Genomic DNA, 15687 nt, shown 5'->3' on the forward strand with positions numbered 1-15687 from the left:
TTCTGCCACCAGAGAGAAAATGAGGAGTGCTGGAAGAGGGTCTCGAATCTAGGTTACAGCAGGGGAAAATGAGAAAGATCTGACTTTGATATCTTCTTGCAACTGACAGTACTCCAGAGCAGCAACACAGTCTGACCTCTGCATTTCCACACCCCCATGTGAAGCTCAGCTCATACAGTCTCTGTGACTGGGCAAAATTATTATGTGAAGTACAGCTGTGGTGCCAGATATCTCCACGATTTAATCATACTGATTCCATCTCCAGCAGCCAGAGGAAGCCACAAGGTTACTATCAGAGGTCATCTGGTATTTCTGCTGGGTTAGTCTGCCACCAGAGAGACTTTCAGGTCTCTCACGTCACAGGCTGGAAATCAATGTTGTTTCCAAGGGTCCCCAGGCTCTACTTTACCTCATGATCTGGGAGAACAAAGGAGCAGGTGTCACCATTGCAACACTAACATAGTAAAGCGAGGGTAATACAGATAATAAAGTGAATTATAGGAGACAGTGATTCAAGCAAAGGTGGATGACAATTGAAGTTATTAAGTAAACAAAGAAAACTATTTCAAACTAGCAGAAAGGTAGATTTCGAGAGCATAGGGAACTACAAAGCACTGAAGCCTCATGGACAACATCAATTAAGGCATACAAGCCACCTGGACTTTTACCTGGCACAAGAAACATTACAATTTAATGAGATCTTGGTAGTGCAGAAGTCCCCGAAAGGCTTGTATATGGTTGTTATGGAAGACTTCATAGTAGTACAACCAAATTATTATATGCCTCCCTCCGGGACTGAAAAGAATCCAATGCACTCCTGGGGTATAGCTTCTGGCTTAGTTTCCTCCAAAGAAACAGACACCAAAGCTGCTCAAACTAAATCAGTCTCAGCAAGCAGCACAGAGGTTGCTTCAAAATTCACTACTGTGCCATAGCAAGATACACAGAGTAACATCAATCTAATTCAGGTGCCAGACCCCTCAAAACCAGAAACATGTTCTAAGCTGAAACAAAAGCATTCCAAGATTTCAGATTGTGAGCAGAGATCTGAGCAACAGCCACATCTGTGATGCAAGTCCACAGCCAGCCTTGGTGCAATCCAGTGCATATAGGAGCGACTGATGGGGCTACTGTTCACCCAACTCTTGTCTGAAACTAGTACCTCTGGAAGGTTTTTTAATTAAAAAGGATTTAGTGTTGTTAAACAATAAAATATCAGAACCCCAGAGGAGGCATAATTACAAGATGAATTGTGCAGCTCCACAGTTTCCAAATCCACATGTGTTACTGGCAGCTGGCCTTCAATTATGAGAAGGTAACAAGAAAAAGCACACAGCCAGTGAGGCAAGGTGCCCATCATCGCTTAAAGGAGCCCCTACTGCTCCCCTCAATGCTTCTGCACTGATTGGGCTTCAAGACAGCTACAGCCCCAGAACTTGTCAATCTCTCCAAGTACAAAGTGGATAGCAAGGTGTGCAAAGTTTACCTGGTGCAACTTCAGTGTTATCAAAACCTGAATGGGCTTCACATACAGGAGCAAAAGCTTCAACTCTGTCAGCCACAAGTAGAGAAAATTTGCCTTCAACAAGCTCTGGCTGTGGGCCAAAATCTGCACCGGCAACTTTACTGAACAACAACCTCCCTCCTGCTACTTCAGCATCTCCCCACAAAGACATGCCCTAAGTGGGAGTTGCATAAGAACAAATAAAAGCCAAACAGAGCTAGAGTGAAATAGCTTTCACAGATCTGAGAAACTTCTGTAGCTTGCTCTTTCAAAGTTGTATAGCCAGGCAAAAAATAAAAAGCTTTGCTTTAGTTTGGGTTTTTTGGGGCTAGGGAAGCAAGGCATGCTGAAGTGAAAAATGTGCTTGTTTTGATAGTCTACACATTTCCCTTCATATTTTGAGCATTTAAAAATAACACTTGAAAACCAAGAAATCTCCCCAAAGATGAAATTTAAGAATTTCCCTACAGAGCCCTGAACAGAATACTTTGACCAAAATTAGATTCCCTTCCATGTTCCATTTGCCTCAATGATCCTGCTTCTTGCTGTCAAGAAACAAGAAAGAACTCCCTCACTAGATGCATAAAGCAATTTTATATAGCTCTCAAGGGACACAGATGACTTTATGAACTCTTGCCATGTAGCTGCAGCCCTGCAGTGTCTGGGCTCCTAATTTGCCAGGATACCAACCCCTGTGATGTGAGACACATCAGCCACCTATTTTTCATTCCAGTGACAATGATTTAACCTGAAGCAGAGGCTACTCTAAACCTCAGCTACTTTGGCATTAGTGGAATACTGATTACCCAGATACCTATATTATTTTTATTTCACAATTTCATTTTAAGAAAATAATATAATGGGCAATATACTTGAAGCAGGTGAATGCTAATACAGCTGCAATTACACCAATAAGGAAACTAATCTACACGAGAGAAGGAAAGAAAACCCCAAAACTCAAAGGAATGAGGAAAAATCCCTGCATCTCAGTTGGGTGAAATTTCCAATCTAGTTTGCTGCATAACTACAGATGAAAAAAATGACAGCAGTGCAGTGCCACTGAAGAAAGAGAAAATAACCCAACATTGAGAATATACCTCAGAAGTGCACCGACAAATGAATGCCCACTATTTCAGTGCAACCTGTAATAAGAAACTTCCTTTAAAAATTCAGGTTTAATTTATTTGCCTGTCATAAAAAAGTCTGTAGCAGTACAGGCATACATGGTTTCAACCATAAAATCTTGGTCTAATGTTGTGATCTTTCTTCTATTCAATTATCATGAGCATATTCCCAGCCCTCAGAGTCCATCCTTGCAGACAGCATGCCAATAATGACTCTTTCAAGTATGCTGACACACCTGCTAGGCAACACAACAAAAAGTAGTCTCAGCATCAGCATTTCTAAAGAGATCTGACATGAGTGGGACAGTATTGATTGTGCTGTACTTTATAGGCTGCCTTTGCAAGAAGCATTTTCAAAAAGGGCTGAAGACAAACATTGCAATCACAAGGGAAGTGATCTTGTAAGGAAAAATCTTGCAAGTGTACATATTCCTTAGCACAAAAGACCTGTAAGCCCATCCTGCACACATTTGTCTGGCAAAAGGCTGGTCTTGAGTCTCTGTATGCACACAAGTCTGAATAGGCATGCAGCACTGGACACCAGATTAACTCTCAAGTTGCTCACTGAACAGATTGCCATCTGCCTGCAGTTGCTCTTGTACCCTGAGATAAATGAGCAATCCAAAGAACTGGAAAAAGCACTACTGCTTGCTGAACCATGCCCACAATACAGACAGGGATTCAGAAGCTGCCACATTAGAGGACCAAGAAGAACATCACACCTCAGTGAGCAGCTCTGTGGTATCACACAAGGACAAGAACTGACCTCATGTTCAGTTGGATTACTCACATACCTGCTGAGCATGTAAAAAGTTATTCATACCATTTTCAGGCAACCTGCTGGGCCACATCTGCTGTTGCGATTTGCAGAAGGGCAGGCTCAAGATTGACAGCCACTAGGATGAGAGTGGTATGCAAACAGCAAAAGCTATTAAAGCATAGTTTGCATAACCTGGAATTCCCCAAGGAATGCTCCAGCTATCCAAATATTTTCCATGCAAATTCTTCTCCCCATCTTGCATTCTGTCTGACACCAACAGAAATTTGCAACAACTGACAATAATTGGTTACCAAAACTTATCTTATAAAAAAAAATTAACAGAAACAGAGAATCACAAAGCAGTCAACAGTGGACTGAGTCTCTGGATATTTCCAAATACAGCAAGGAACTAGAGCAAGTTGCACAGGTTCATGTCTAGACAGGCTATGATCACCTTCTTCAAGGACAGAGACTCTAGAACCTCTCTGGGTCATCTCTCCTAGAGTATTTGACAAACCTAATCATAAAATAATTACATTTAAAGGAAATTTTCTGTATTTGAGTATGTGAGCATACCCATTGATAAGATTTCCCCTGAGGCTTCTCTTCTCCAGGCTGAAGAACACCAGCTTTCTCAGTCTCACCTCATAAGAGAGAGCCTCCCATTCCTCAATAAGCTTTAGTCACTTGCTGGACCTGCTGAAGTCCATGTCTCTCATACTGGGGAGCCCAGAACCAGACAAAGCACTCCAGATGTGTCACCCCTCAGATTAGAGGGGAAGGATCATCCTTTTGAACGGCCACTAATGCTTCCCTAATACAACCCAGGAAGCCATTGACGTCCCTTGCCTCAAGGGCACATTGCTGCTCATGCTGAGCTTGGTGTCCACCAGTACCTCCAAGGCCTTTTCTGCAAAGTTGCTTTCCAGGCAGTCAGCATTGATACAATCAGCTATTCCTCTCCAGGAGCAGAACCTCACAGGATTCCTGTCAGTCCCTTTTTTCAGCCTTTTGTCTAATTCACACTTCATCAGTTTGTCAAGGAGGATGTTATGGGAGCCTGTGTCAAAAGTCTTACTAAAGTCAAGATAAACCCTTCATTGCTCTTCCCTTAGCCACCAGGCTAGCTCTCTTATCAGGTTCATCATGCATGATTTAACCTTCATAAACCTATACTGACTACTCCTAATCACCTTCTTGTCCTCTAAGTGCTAGGAAACCATTCCTAGGATTATTTGTTCAGTTACTTGCCTGGAACTGACAGAAGGCAAATTACCTGTAATTCCCAAGGTTTGCCTCCTTGGACTTCTTGAAGATAGTAGTGAATCGCCCTCAATTGCTATGACCTTTCAAAGATATTCAAGGATGACCTCACATCAGTATTAAATCAGCTTATTCACCACTCATCAGCATATCCTACCAATTGCTGTGGATTTGGGTATGCCGCATGAAAGTGTTCTATATTCTGATCCTCATCCAGTTGGAGTAAGTCTTCATTGCTTCCAACTTTATCACTGATCACAGTGGCCTCAGATTGCTAAAAGTCAGTTTTGCCAGTAAAGGCCATGATGAAGGCAGTGAATAGTTCAGTCATTTCCCCATTCTTTGCTGAAGATTCTTCTGCTGCACTCAGCAGTGGATCCAGATTTTTTCCTCATATCTGTTTAGAAGCCCTTTTTGTTGCTCTTCATCTCACTTGATAAGATTCTGGGTGGGCTATAGCTTTCCCAATGTTATCCTTTAATGACCAGTGTATGCTTCCTAGATCACCTTTTCCTGCTTCCAGCTCTTCTACATTTTTATACCAAACTGGTTAAATCATGAAGAGACTCAGACTCAATCCTTCCTTCATTTCAGTACACCATGATAAGCAGCATTTGGTTTCAAGTGACTCAGTTCAATTTCCAGGGGATTTCTGGGGGTAAACCCCCAGCAAGGCTTTCTACAAACTTGAAAACCTGACTCCTAGTCAAGGGAGCAGCAGTCTTAAATATTTGAGTACACTTGGCTGAAGCACTTTATATTTGATGACCTTCCCTGAATATGTTTTGAAGGTACTTCCCAAACAACATCTCATCTTTTCCTCCTCTCCATTTCCAGGAGATGAGATGGAAGTTGTGCATTGCTAGAACCTATTTCAAGTTTCAAAGTAGGGGGCTAAGCAAGAACAAGTAATAAACATCCTTTAGTGACCACTTCAAATCATAGGGTATTCAATTTTCTATTGTTCTCAATCTTCCATTAAAAAGCCATTATTACCTTTTCATCACAGCAGCTCATTTGGGGCAGGAGCACGGCACATTAGCATTCATGTTGAACAAGACTCCACAAGATGTCATGGAATCCTATCAGGTGATGGTAATTCAGACTCCTAAATTGCATACCTGGCACAGATACAAACTTCTTGTCTTATACTGGACAGTGAAAGGCCTCCTCGTTCTGTTCTTATTCCTCGCTGCTAAAACAGAAGTTGAGGTATATGCACAATTTGCATAACAAGGGAACAAATCCAAGGGTTTAATGATTTTCTGAAGTGTTTTGCAATTCTCCCTAGCAAGGAGTTTACAAAATGCTGCTCTTCTCACTGAAACAAACACCATTTTCAGGATAATTAATTTTTAAAAAAAACTTACTTCCAAAAGTATGAAAGACATTGCACATTCAAGTAATTTATTAATCTGCAGTATTGCATTAAACCATGGCTTTTTCCAGCAGTGGTTTCAAGAGCAGTTGGAAGTCGAGGGTCTTAAAGATGGAAAATAAATATGTTTAGAGGAAAGAAATTAAAGTCTGTAAAGGGTTTTAGGTATTCAGACAGAAAAGCATTATGAAAAAATTCTGCCATATCCTAGTCATTTTATGTTAATTATGAGGTAAATATTAATTTCATACACTTGAAAAAGATTGTTTATCCATTCCAAAAGCATAACATCTTTAACAACCTGAGGAGGATTAGCAAACAGCATTTTAACTTCTTAAGTCACTTAGGAAAGCAGGTAAGGCTGAAGAGGTAACCCAAGGGTGGCCTCTGCAAGGAGAGACTGAAGCTGTCCCATGCTGGATACAACTGGTTCCAAAGACCCACTGCAGGGCACAGCTGAGCTCCTCAGCCAAGATCACAGAATCAACTAGGATGGAAAAGACCTTTGAGATCATTGAGTCCAACCCATGAACTAACACCACCTCATAAACTAGACCATGGCACCTCAGAGAAAACATGCAAGGAAGATCCAAACACGGCCTGGCAGTGAGGGGTGAGAAAAAAAGTGTGAGAAACAGCGTTGTACAGAGCACTACGCTCAGAGAAGACAGAGGTGAAGTGAGGAGATGTTGCAGGCACCAGGGCAGAGCCTTCTTTACAGCCCCTGTGCTTCCATGGTGGATGAGGTAAACTGACTGATGGCCTGCAAAACACACCCTGGCTGCTTTCCCTCCTCAACAGGATGGAGCAGAAAAGCAAAGATGTAATATCTTGCTGGTCAAGATAAATAAGTAGTGATAAAACTGGGACTGGATGTTACCACAGAGGGGTACGACTACAGGGAATCTTTTGTGGTTATAAAGCAGTGAAGGGCCAAGGGGTGTAGTAGTGTTGTATGCATAAATTTTTAACCTTTGTCAGTGTTGTGGTGACATTTTGTTTTAAGTGTGGGGATTTACACACACACACACCACCAGCCCTTCAAGATAATGACAGTTTAATAAGCAAAGCAAAAGCTGCATATGCAAGTAAATCAAAATAAGGAATTTATTTACTGCCTCCCATTAGCAGGCAGACATCCAGCCACATCTTGGAAAGCAGGGCCTCAGCATGGATAACCATTATGTGGGAAGACACCATCATGAATGCCTCTACTCACTTCTCCCTCTTCTTCATCCTTTCCCTGAGCTTTACTGCCAACCCCATCATAGAGCAGGAATATCCCTTTAGTCAGATCAGATCAGCTGTCCCAATTATGTCATCTCCCAACCTCATGCAGACCCCCAGGCTTGCTGGCCTTGGGCAAGGCTTGGAGCAAATGCTTTTACGCTGAGCAAGGGCTGTTGTGAATAAAGTCATCAACAACTCAGCCAGACCCAAGATCATCCCCACCCCTTATTTCATGCTATTTGTATTATGCTCAGGTCCCATATTACATTTAATTAATCTCTGACTATCCCATCCCTTCTCTTTATCATTCCTGATATCCTTCCATACCAACACAACATGTTCTCCATAAATACACCATACACTTTGCACCCATCAATCACAACTATATTTCCTTATTAACTAATATCCTCTGTCCTTTCACAGAAGCCAAAGCCAATTCTCCACACTGCCATAGCTGGCTAATAAACTGTTTCATTTAGACTTCAAAGCATAGAAAGGTCTTAATAAAGAATAAGCTGTACAAGTCACTGGTTTGAAAGACAAAATGCTAGACAAATTTATCTAATATGCCTTGTCTTCAAGTGTACATGCACGTAAGGCTGTAAAATCTAAAGGTGCCATTCAGTCCTTCATAGAAGTCTTTGCAACCACTGAAAATGCCTTCATCTCACTGTATTCTGAGAAATAAGTTTATCTCAGGAAGCAGCACAAAACACTTTCACTTTAGACTTTTCCATCTGTATTTTCTACATGATGATGCACCAGTTACCTTTGTTACTTTTATCTCTGTTTTCCAACTAAGCCATTATCATTGTTAGATAAACCTGTATGCTTACTGAAGGCTGTTATTAATAGTCACCACTATCCAAGCAGCAAAACCAGATGAGAGCAAGAAATATCCAAATTAAACACAACCTTTAAGTGTCTGTTCTCTCATTTTCATCTTCTCCTGCTAAACAGAGATAAATAATGTATCATACTACTATCAGTTCCTATTTTTATGTTACAGAGAACTGACTGCACTCACAGACATTTAAGCCAATCTTGTCTTTGCTAAGACTGGGCAAGGAAAATAGTATTGGTTAAAAGCTGTGCATACAAGGAAAGGCTCTTACCTGCATTAGCCCAGGGAAGATACCAGGGGCAGCTCACATTCACATAGGTGCCAGGCAGTCCATCTGGCCAGCAGGCATAATCATCAAATGTTCTGTTGCAGAACTTGCCTTCTGCAGAGAGAGAGAAGGGAGGCCCATGCCCCTGCCTTGTATTAATACAACAGGAAGGAAAAGACTGCAGAGCAGAATATAAAAGGAAATACAGACACACGCATTTAAGCTCTGATGTGGAATTATATGACATTTATTTATCCAAAAAGTATGTTTATCTTCCCACAGGAAACTGTTGTTTCAGGAAGGAACTAAGGAACAGATTAGGGTCTTACACTGACTCAACAGACAAGAAAATAATGGATTAGTATTAATTTATCTATCATTTTTTTACATCCTTACTTGTCACAGTTTAATTTAAAATAATTCCTACTATGAACACTAAAGATAATTCCTCAGAATAGTTCAAATACATGCAGTTGGAAAGTCTACCCTAATATATAGGTCCACCAATGAAATACCCACATACAACCATAACTTTGCATTACAACTTCATCAACATGAAAATATTTCTACTTCAGATTCATTAAACTATCATTCTTAGAGGGCAGCACTCAACTGCTCAACAGAATAATGTAGCAGAGGGAGATGAATGTGTCCCTGCCATTGTCATCAGCTACTGCTCTCACTCTGACATAATAATGTAGTTAAGACAAGGAATATTAACAGTTTTGAAAGAATTCTTCACAGGCACACCTTTAGACACATCTTCAGTTTGTCACAACAGCACTGAAGCAGAGGAGAGGCCGCATGGTGTCCAATTGTGAGCATTATTGACAAGTCACCACTTGTCCTCTAAACACCACAATGCTGGCACATCACAAATGCTCTCAGCATATTACAGCAGCTCAAACACTTAAGACAAATTCCTCCTACATTCTCCTTTAGTCACTTGCTTTTTCCAAAACCATTTCAGCATTTTACAAGGCTTGGAATAGCTTATACCAACTTTACAACCCACAATGTGAACAGCATGGTTCCCAGATTTCCTAACACCTTGACACAAAGAAGTTTCAGGTCTATTACATTAGCGACTGTTTGATATGGTACAGCTACCACTTGCCATTGCATAACACTCTGGACCTAAGGACAAACATCTTTACAAGGAAATTGCTCCATAAAACACTTCCCCCCAGTAGAGGGAAGAGCTCCACAGAGAGCAGGCAGGAGCAAATGGGATAAAGAAGCAATGGACCAGAAAGAAGTATTTTCAAATTCATAATCACTGCCTTGCTAGTGCTATCATGCATTTTAAAAAATAACACATCCTATCCCTACCAAATCAGCTTACCTGCCACAATGTGGGGTGTCTCATACAAGTACTTCTGGCACTGGAGCTGATACTCCTTCCATTTCTGCACAACATCAGAGAGGGACCCATCTGAGCTCTGAAAGAAATCACAAGTCTTCAGACACTGCAGGGGTTTAAACTGTAGCATTTTTCATGCAAAGTCAGCAGGTGAGTATGAAAATGACTACAAAAAGCCAGAACAGCACTGCTTATCACAAAGGGCAGACAACAATGCTTATATTTGCCAAATTTCAAAAAAAAAAAAAAAAAAAAAAAAAAAAAAACAAACCCAAAAAAAGCAAAACAAAAAAAACCCCTTCTATGTGCACCACAAGGAAACAAAAACCTCACAAACTATACCATATCCTCACTGAAACCCACATTGAACTAACCTTACTCTCTTAAACATGCCAGTTTTGTGATTTATTATCTTATGAAAAGACAGGGACAACAGTAAGTCCTTTATTAGTAAAGGGGTTTTTTTTCTTCCAACAGCAGTATTTCTGCTTTCCCATAAATGAAAACAAGTTAGTTCACTGTATTCAGTGGATGTTCTCAAGCATTCCACCAAAATGTGCATGAAAGCTTTTCCAGCTTTTTTTTCCCTTTGATGAACAGCTTTTCTCTTCATTCTGCATACTTTTCCTGCAAATGCAGAAAGATGTGGAGCCTCCTTTCTGCACATTTTGACAGGCTGCAGGTTCCACCATCAGCTACCCCAAGTAGGGACAAGGCAGGGGAAAAATATGTACAATCTTGATCTGAGGACAAAGGAACTTGGTTGTTATTAGAGTGAGCAGCTAACTCAGGGCTGGCTGCTCACTGAGCCCTAGCAGATGTCCTACCTGGCTCACAGAGATCTAGTTTTACTCGCTGTACTTGAGTAGAGACATTACTCCTTCTCCCCCCTCTTTGTATTCATATAAACCAAGTTTAAATATCTGGATTAGGAGGCTGTAAGTGATTAACAATGAAAGTAACTCATCCTTCTTTTTCAAAAGAAAGCACCATGGATGTCTCAGACATACAATCAAAAGCACAAACCTAATGGTTCAACACACTAATACTGCAAGTGGAAGGAAGTTCATTTAATCCCAGATGCCAATCAGTTTATTTAGTGAAGCATGAAAGTAAATAATCCTTGCAGTTTTACCCTCCCAGCTTCAATTGCTAATTTTTATTTTCCATTTGTGCTTCTAAACTTTTTCCAGATGGTTAGAATAAAACCAGAGTATGGGAAGAATAATTTTAAAATGAAGAAGCAATTTTAAAACTCTACTGCATATCAGGAAAGTCAAACTGAATTCTGTCCACTACAGCCAATACAACTAAAATTTAGACACCAGTGCAATCACCTTGGTATAAAAGAACAGAAAAGACCTCTCAAGTCCTCTTCTTTTATATCCTTCCAATTGAAAACCCATTTGAAAATAAATAAAACAAGCACTATATGCATAATGCTTCTGCCTGGATTAATCTAGTACATTTAATTACAAATATGATCTTGCATATGTGATGAAAAGTACAACATTTAGTAGATACCTGTACTTCAAGAGTCAGTACCTATAACTTGTAGCCAGAGCCTCATGGCCATAATTTTAGAAGGATTTAGTCAGCTCCCCCTGAAGTCAAAACAAGCACAAGCCTGTAGATCTTGGAAACTCTGACCCTGTTTGACTGATTTAAATCACCTTATCTATGCCAATAAATGCTACAAAGTCTGTCTCTTGTAAAACAAATGGATTCTAATGAATGGAAAAACAAACCTGTAGCATAGCAATCTATGCTCAACATACCTGAAGGGGAAAGAAAACATCACCTAAAATAAATCTACAGGTGTGTGTAGAGAAACAAATAAACAGTAATTAAATCACCATTTACTTATCCATGTAGGCTGAGTAACAATAGATGACCTGAATACAGGCAGAGAATCAGTTTTCAAACTTAAGTTTCTCCAAGCATCTTTACAAAGTGACTTTTAGGTTATATATCTTTTAGAATCAGAGAATCATTTAAAGGTCTTCATTTTATAAGGGTGGTTAATTGAAGTTACACAAGACTGTTTCACTATCCTCTCATCACTAGGTTAACACTCTATAAAGGAATTAAAAGGAACATTTTCAGGATGAATACTTTAATTAAAATTCAGTATAATTTAAGAAGTTACTAAATATCACATATCTTCCCAAAAAGTAACTATTGATCAAGCATGTTGATGACTACATCCAGTTAATCCAAAGTTAGCTTTTAAAATCAATACAAGATACAGATGCATACAGAGTTTTATTTAGAAACAAGATTCTACCTTTTAAAATATCCTGACAATATCCTAAAAATTGCTTACACTAAGAAAAGTAGCTCTTTTGGAGTCAGGGAGCTTTGAAGGAATTTTTCTAAATCAAGCTTTCATCTGTTGCCTTCATGAATGCAGGAACAACCAGCTTTAATTACAGCTTAAAAGCAAGCCTCTATTCTGTAATTTAATGAAAAAGTAAAAGCATTCTACTTATACTGATTTTTCATCATGTGAGAAGACAACTCTACAAAGGAGACTAGCAAACTATAAAAGTGAAATATTTAGACATGCCTTTCCATGGAGAGCACCTGTTTGGTAGACTGTTTTCTATTATATATAGTTTGTTGCAATAAGACAATAAAATGTAAATTCTAAGACTACATAATTTGTTCTCTCTATGCAACAGTTCACTGTTACTCAGCTAAATACTGTAGTTTGTTGTCTGACAAATGGACTTCAACTTGATTTTAATATATTCTACTTTCCATTTCTCAGAGCTTATGGCCCACACAAACAAGAATCACAAGTTACACAGTGCCACAGATTTACCATATGTGTAGTTATTCAAATATGAGATACTGTATTTTCTTGAGAAGTTATTTAAAGCCTTCTGCAACAAAGTACTAAATGGAAGTATACAAGCCAAGGTTCCTAGGTTAGTACCTAAAATTTGGAGCAAATGGTAAATGCATAGCTTTGTTAAAGCCAGAACTGTTTTCATTGCATTGCATGTAGTTGTGGGTTTACTCCAGGTTATTTTCCTGTTATATTTAACCATGGGTGGAAAAACAGAAGTAGTTTTGCTATGGTGAAAATATATCACAGAAGGATAGCAGAGGAGATGGAAACACAGCTGACTGGTTAAGGTGGAGAAGCTAAAAGGCATGAATGGATGAAAGACATTAAGGAGGTGAGTGATGATGTAGCCTAAGGAGCATGAAACAAATGAAGAAAAATTAGGACAAGTCAAGAGGACAGAGACTGGGAGTCTCTCGATGTATGTATACAATTAAGTGCAATTCATCTCTAGTGAGCACGCTCCAAATTAGCACATTTAACATTCTGCAGTCAGAATTCTTTACAAATCCTTAACACCTTCATAGGAAAGCACTTTCTATAGCCATCATTAGTCTTCACAGGCCCTACTGTAAAAGTAAGCATTTGAATCACTTTTCAACATCTTTGAAACTATTCCTGCTGAAACAAAAAGCAGCATCCACACAGATCCAAGGTGATCAATGCCACAAAAGCAATATTCTAATACAGTGAAATCTGAGCATACAGTGGATAAAGCCTCAAGACAAAATGCACCATGAAATGGTATTAAAGTGAAAAGGAGAGTTCTCAGAGCTTCAGAGGCAACTGGTGTTCCCTGGGATTATCTTCTCTCTTCTCCCACCACCACATATAAGGTCTCACATGCAACAGAATGAGAAACTCCTCCTTACAGTTACATTTCTTTTGTCTTTGCTTGTCTGTTTTTTAAACAGGACCACTTACGCTACAACTTTTTCATGTTTTTAGTATTTCAGGATAACAAGCAAGACTTTGCCTTGCTGCTAAAGCCTCACATTACAATCACTGGAACCTTCAAATTGCTAATCTTAATCTTCAAAAGCAAACTATAAGGAACCTGGCATTGAACAACCATTTGGCACAGCCTTGGTATTCTTCACTTGGATAGTAATGCTGTCATATCTACCTTGCGAGAGGAGGAATCAGATTATATCTACTGCCTTTTAGCTCAGAAGGGAATTAGTGAATTACTTTTAAACTTCATGGCCCTTTTTTGAAAAGCCCAAAAGAAGACATTATTTCAATGCTATTCTGCTCAGGATCAGCACAGCAACTAATTCCAAGACAGGTGGAGATTATACATTACAAGCCTTTTGCTCGTTCTGACTTATGACAATTTTTCTGGTATAATACAGATCTTAACAAATCATCAGTTAGGTAACATAAGATAAAGGTTTGCATCAATACACCAGAGCAGAGCAGGATGATCTCCTCCCTTGCATGGCTGGTGATGCTGTGCCTGATGCTCTCAGGACATGCTCAGACCATCCTGGCTGCCAGGGCACTGCTGATTCATGTTCAGCTTGCTATCAACCAGGAGCCCCACGTTCCTTTCTGTGCCACTGCTTTCCAGCATCTCATTCCCCAGTCTGTCCCTACAGCCAGGGTTCCCCCATTCTGGGTGCAGAATCCAGCACTTCCCTTGTTGAACATGTGGTTGGTGATTGCCCAGCCCTCTGATTTGTCGAGGTCTCTCTGCAGGGCCTCTGACTTCAAGAGAGTCAACAGCTCCTCCCAGTTTTGTATGTCTGCAGACTTGCTTAGTATCCTTTCCAGTCCTGAGTCTAAGCTGTTTCTGAAGATGCTGAAAAACAACAGGCCAAGGATACCTGTAGAACCACTAGTGCCAGGTCCCCAGTAGGATGCCAGTCCATTCCCTGTAACCATTTGTGCCCAACCCATGAACCAGTTGCTCACCCATTGCATGATGTGTTTATCCAGTTGTGTGCTGGACATTTTGTCCAGAAGGATCCCATGAGAGACAGTATCCAAAGCTTTACTGAAATGTACTGTACTGAACTTGGTATTAACAGAGTTATTTGATTCACTGCTCATGCCATCATAAAACAATCCTGTTGAGGATCAGTCCAAGTACAACACTTCTTGAAGACCCAAAGACATTCTGGAAGTGTGTTAGTGTGGGAGAAGGTTTTATTGCTCAACCCTCACTCTCCCAAAAAGATTATATTCAACCCAATTTTGTAACTACTTAGTTCAACCTCTATGCAATAAGTTAATCTAAATCCATTATGTGCAACATCTTGCAGTCCAGTTGCTCTCCTTTAAGAACTGAAGCTATGCCAAATGAGAAGATGCATCAAAAAATGATCTCTACTATAGATAATTCAAAAGAAGTATCATTTCATAGAGATCATAAATTAGATGATAATTCAGGACTGACATTCCCTAGATATCTGTATTTGTCACATTCTCTTACCACATTATGTTGTCCAGTATCAAGTTTAATGTAGTCATTTGACATTATGCATCACTAAGTGACCCTCTGAGATAAAGTCATTACTCTCAGTCCCTTCTGTAGGGCTGCTTGACTGATCAGATGATATAATACTAATTATGCTTCCCAACTCATATTTTACAAGATATTTTGTCAGTGGTTGGATCACTCGGTACAAATTCCTCACCCTTCAGAAAAACAAACAGGATCAAACCAACTTATCTTTCAGAGCGAAACCAGCTTCCGGAGCTTTTCCTGTAAATGCTTCTGTTTCTTAGTTACTAATGAACCAATTATTTCAGAAGCTCAGGAGCATCAGAAAGATTCTTTTCATCATCATCCTTGCTAGTGGAAAGCAAAAAATTAGTTCCCTCAAAAGGAGCTACTGAATTCAGGGATAAACTTCCTGGTGACACCTGCCAGCTGTTCTTGCCCTTAGGCTACAGCAGAAGTCCTTTAAGTCCTTGAAGAAAAACAAAAAGTCTCAGGACTTCAATAAAGGCAAATCTTGAGAACAGTGTTTCACCATCTGTCCAAGCATGGAAAGCCCTCTGTTCTGTCACTGACTTCTAGTTCCATGACATCAAGCTTTTGAACTCACAGCTGCAAGAGGAAACACTCATTAGACACATATGATCAACACA

General features: G+C 39.8%; 1 protein-coding gene across 1 annotated transcript in view; it reads right to left on the bottom strand.

Moving 5' to 3' along the window:
- The window catches only part of GLP1R (glucagon like peptide 1 receptor), a 59097-nt gene extending 44622 nt beyond the window's left edge, over window positions 1-14475 (bottom strand). Inside the window, exons 1-3 of the mRNA XM_021550451.3 lie at window positions 14188-14475; window positions 9717-9813; window positions 8375-8485 (exon numbers count right to left, since the gene is read on the bottom strand). Of these exons, the coding sequence (XP_021406126.2) occupies window positions 8375-8485; window positions 9717-9813; window positions 14188-14475 (496 nt within the window). The remainder of the gene's footprint in view (window positions 1-8374; window positions 8486-9716; window positions 9814-14187) is intronic.
- Window positions 14476-15687: the final 1212 nt, after the last annotated feature.

This window comes from Lonchura striata, chromosome 3 (assembly GCF_046129695.1).
Source record: "Lonchura striata isolate bLonStr1 chromosome 3, bLonStr1.mat, whole genome shotgun sequence".
In the NCBI taxonomy this organism is placed as follows: Eukaryota; Metazoa; Chordata; class Aves; order Passeriformes; family Estrildidae; genus Lonchura; species Lonchura striata.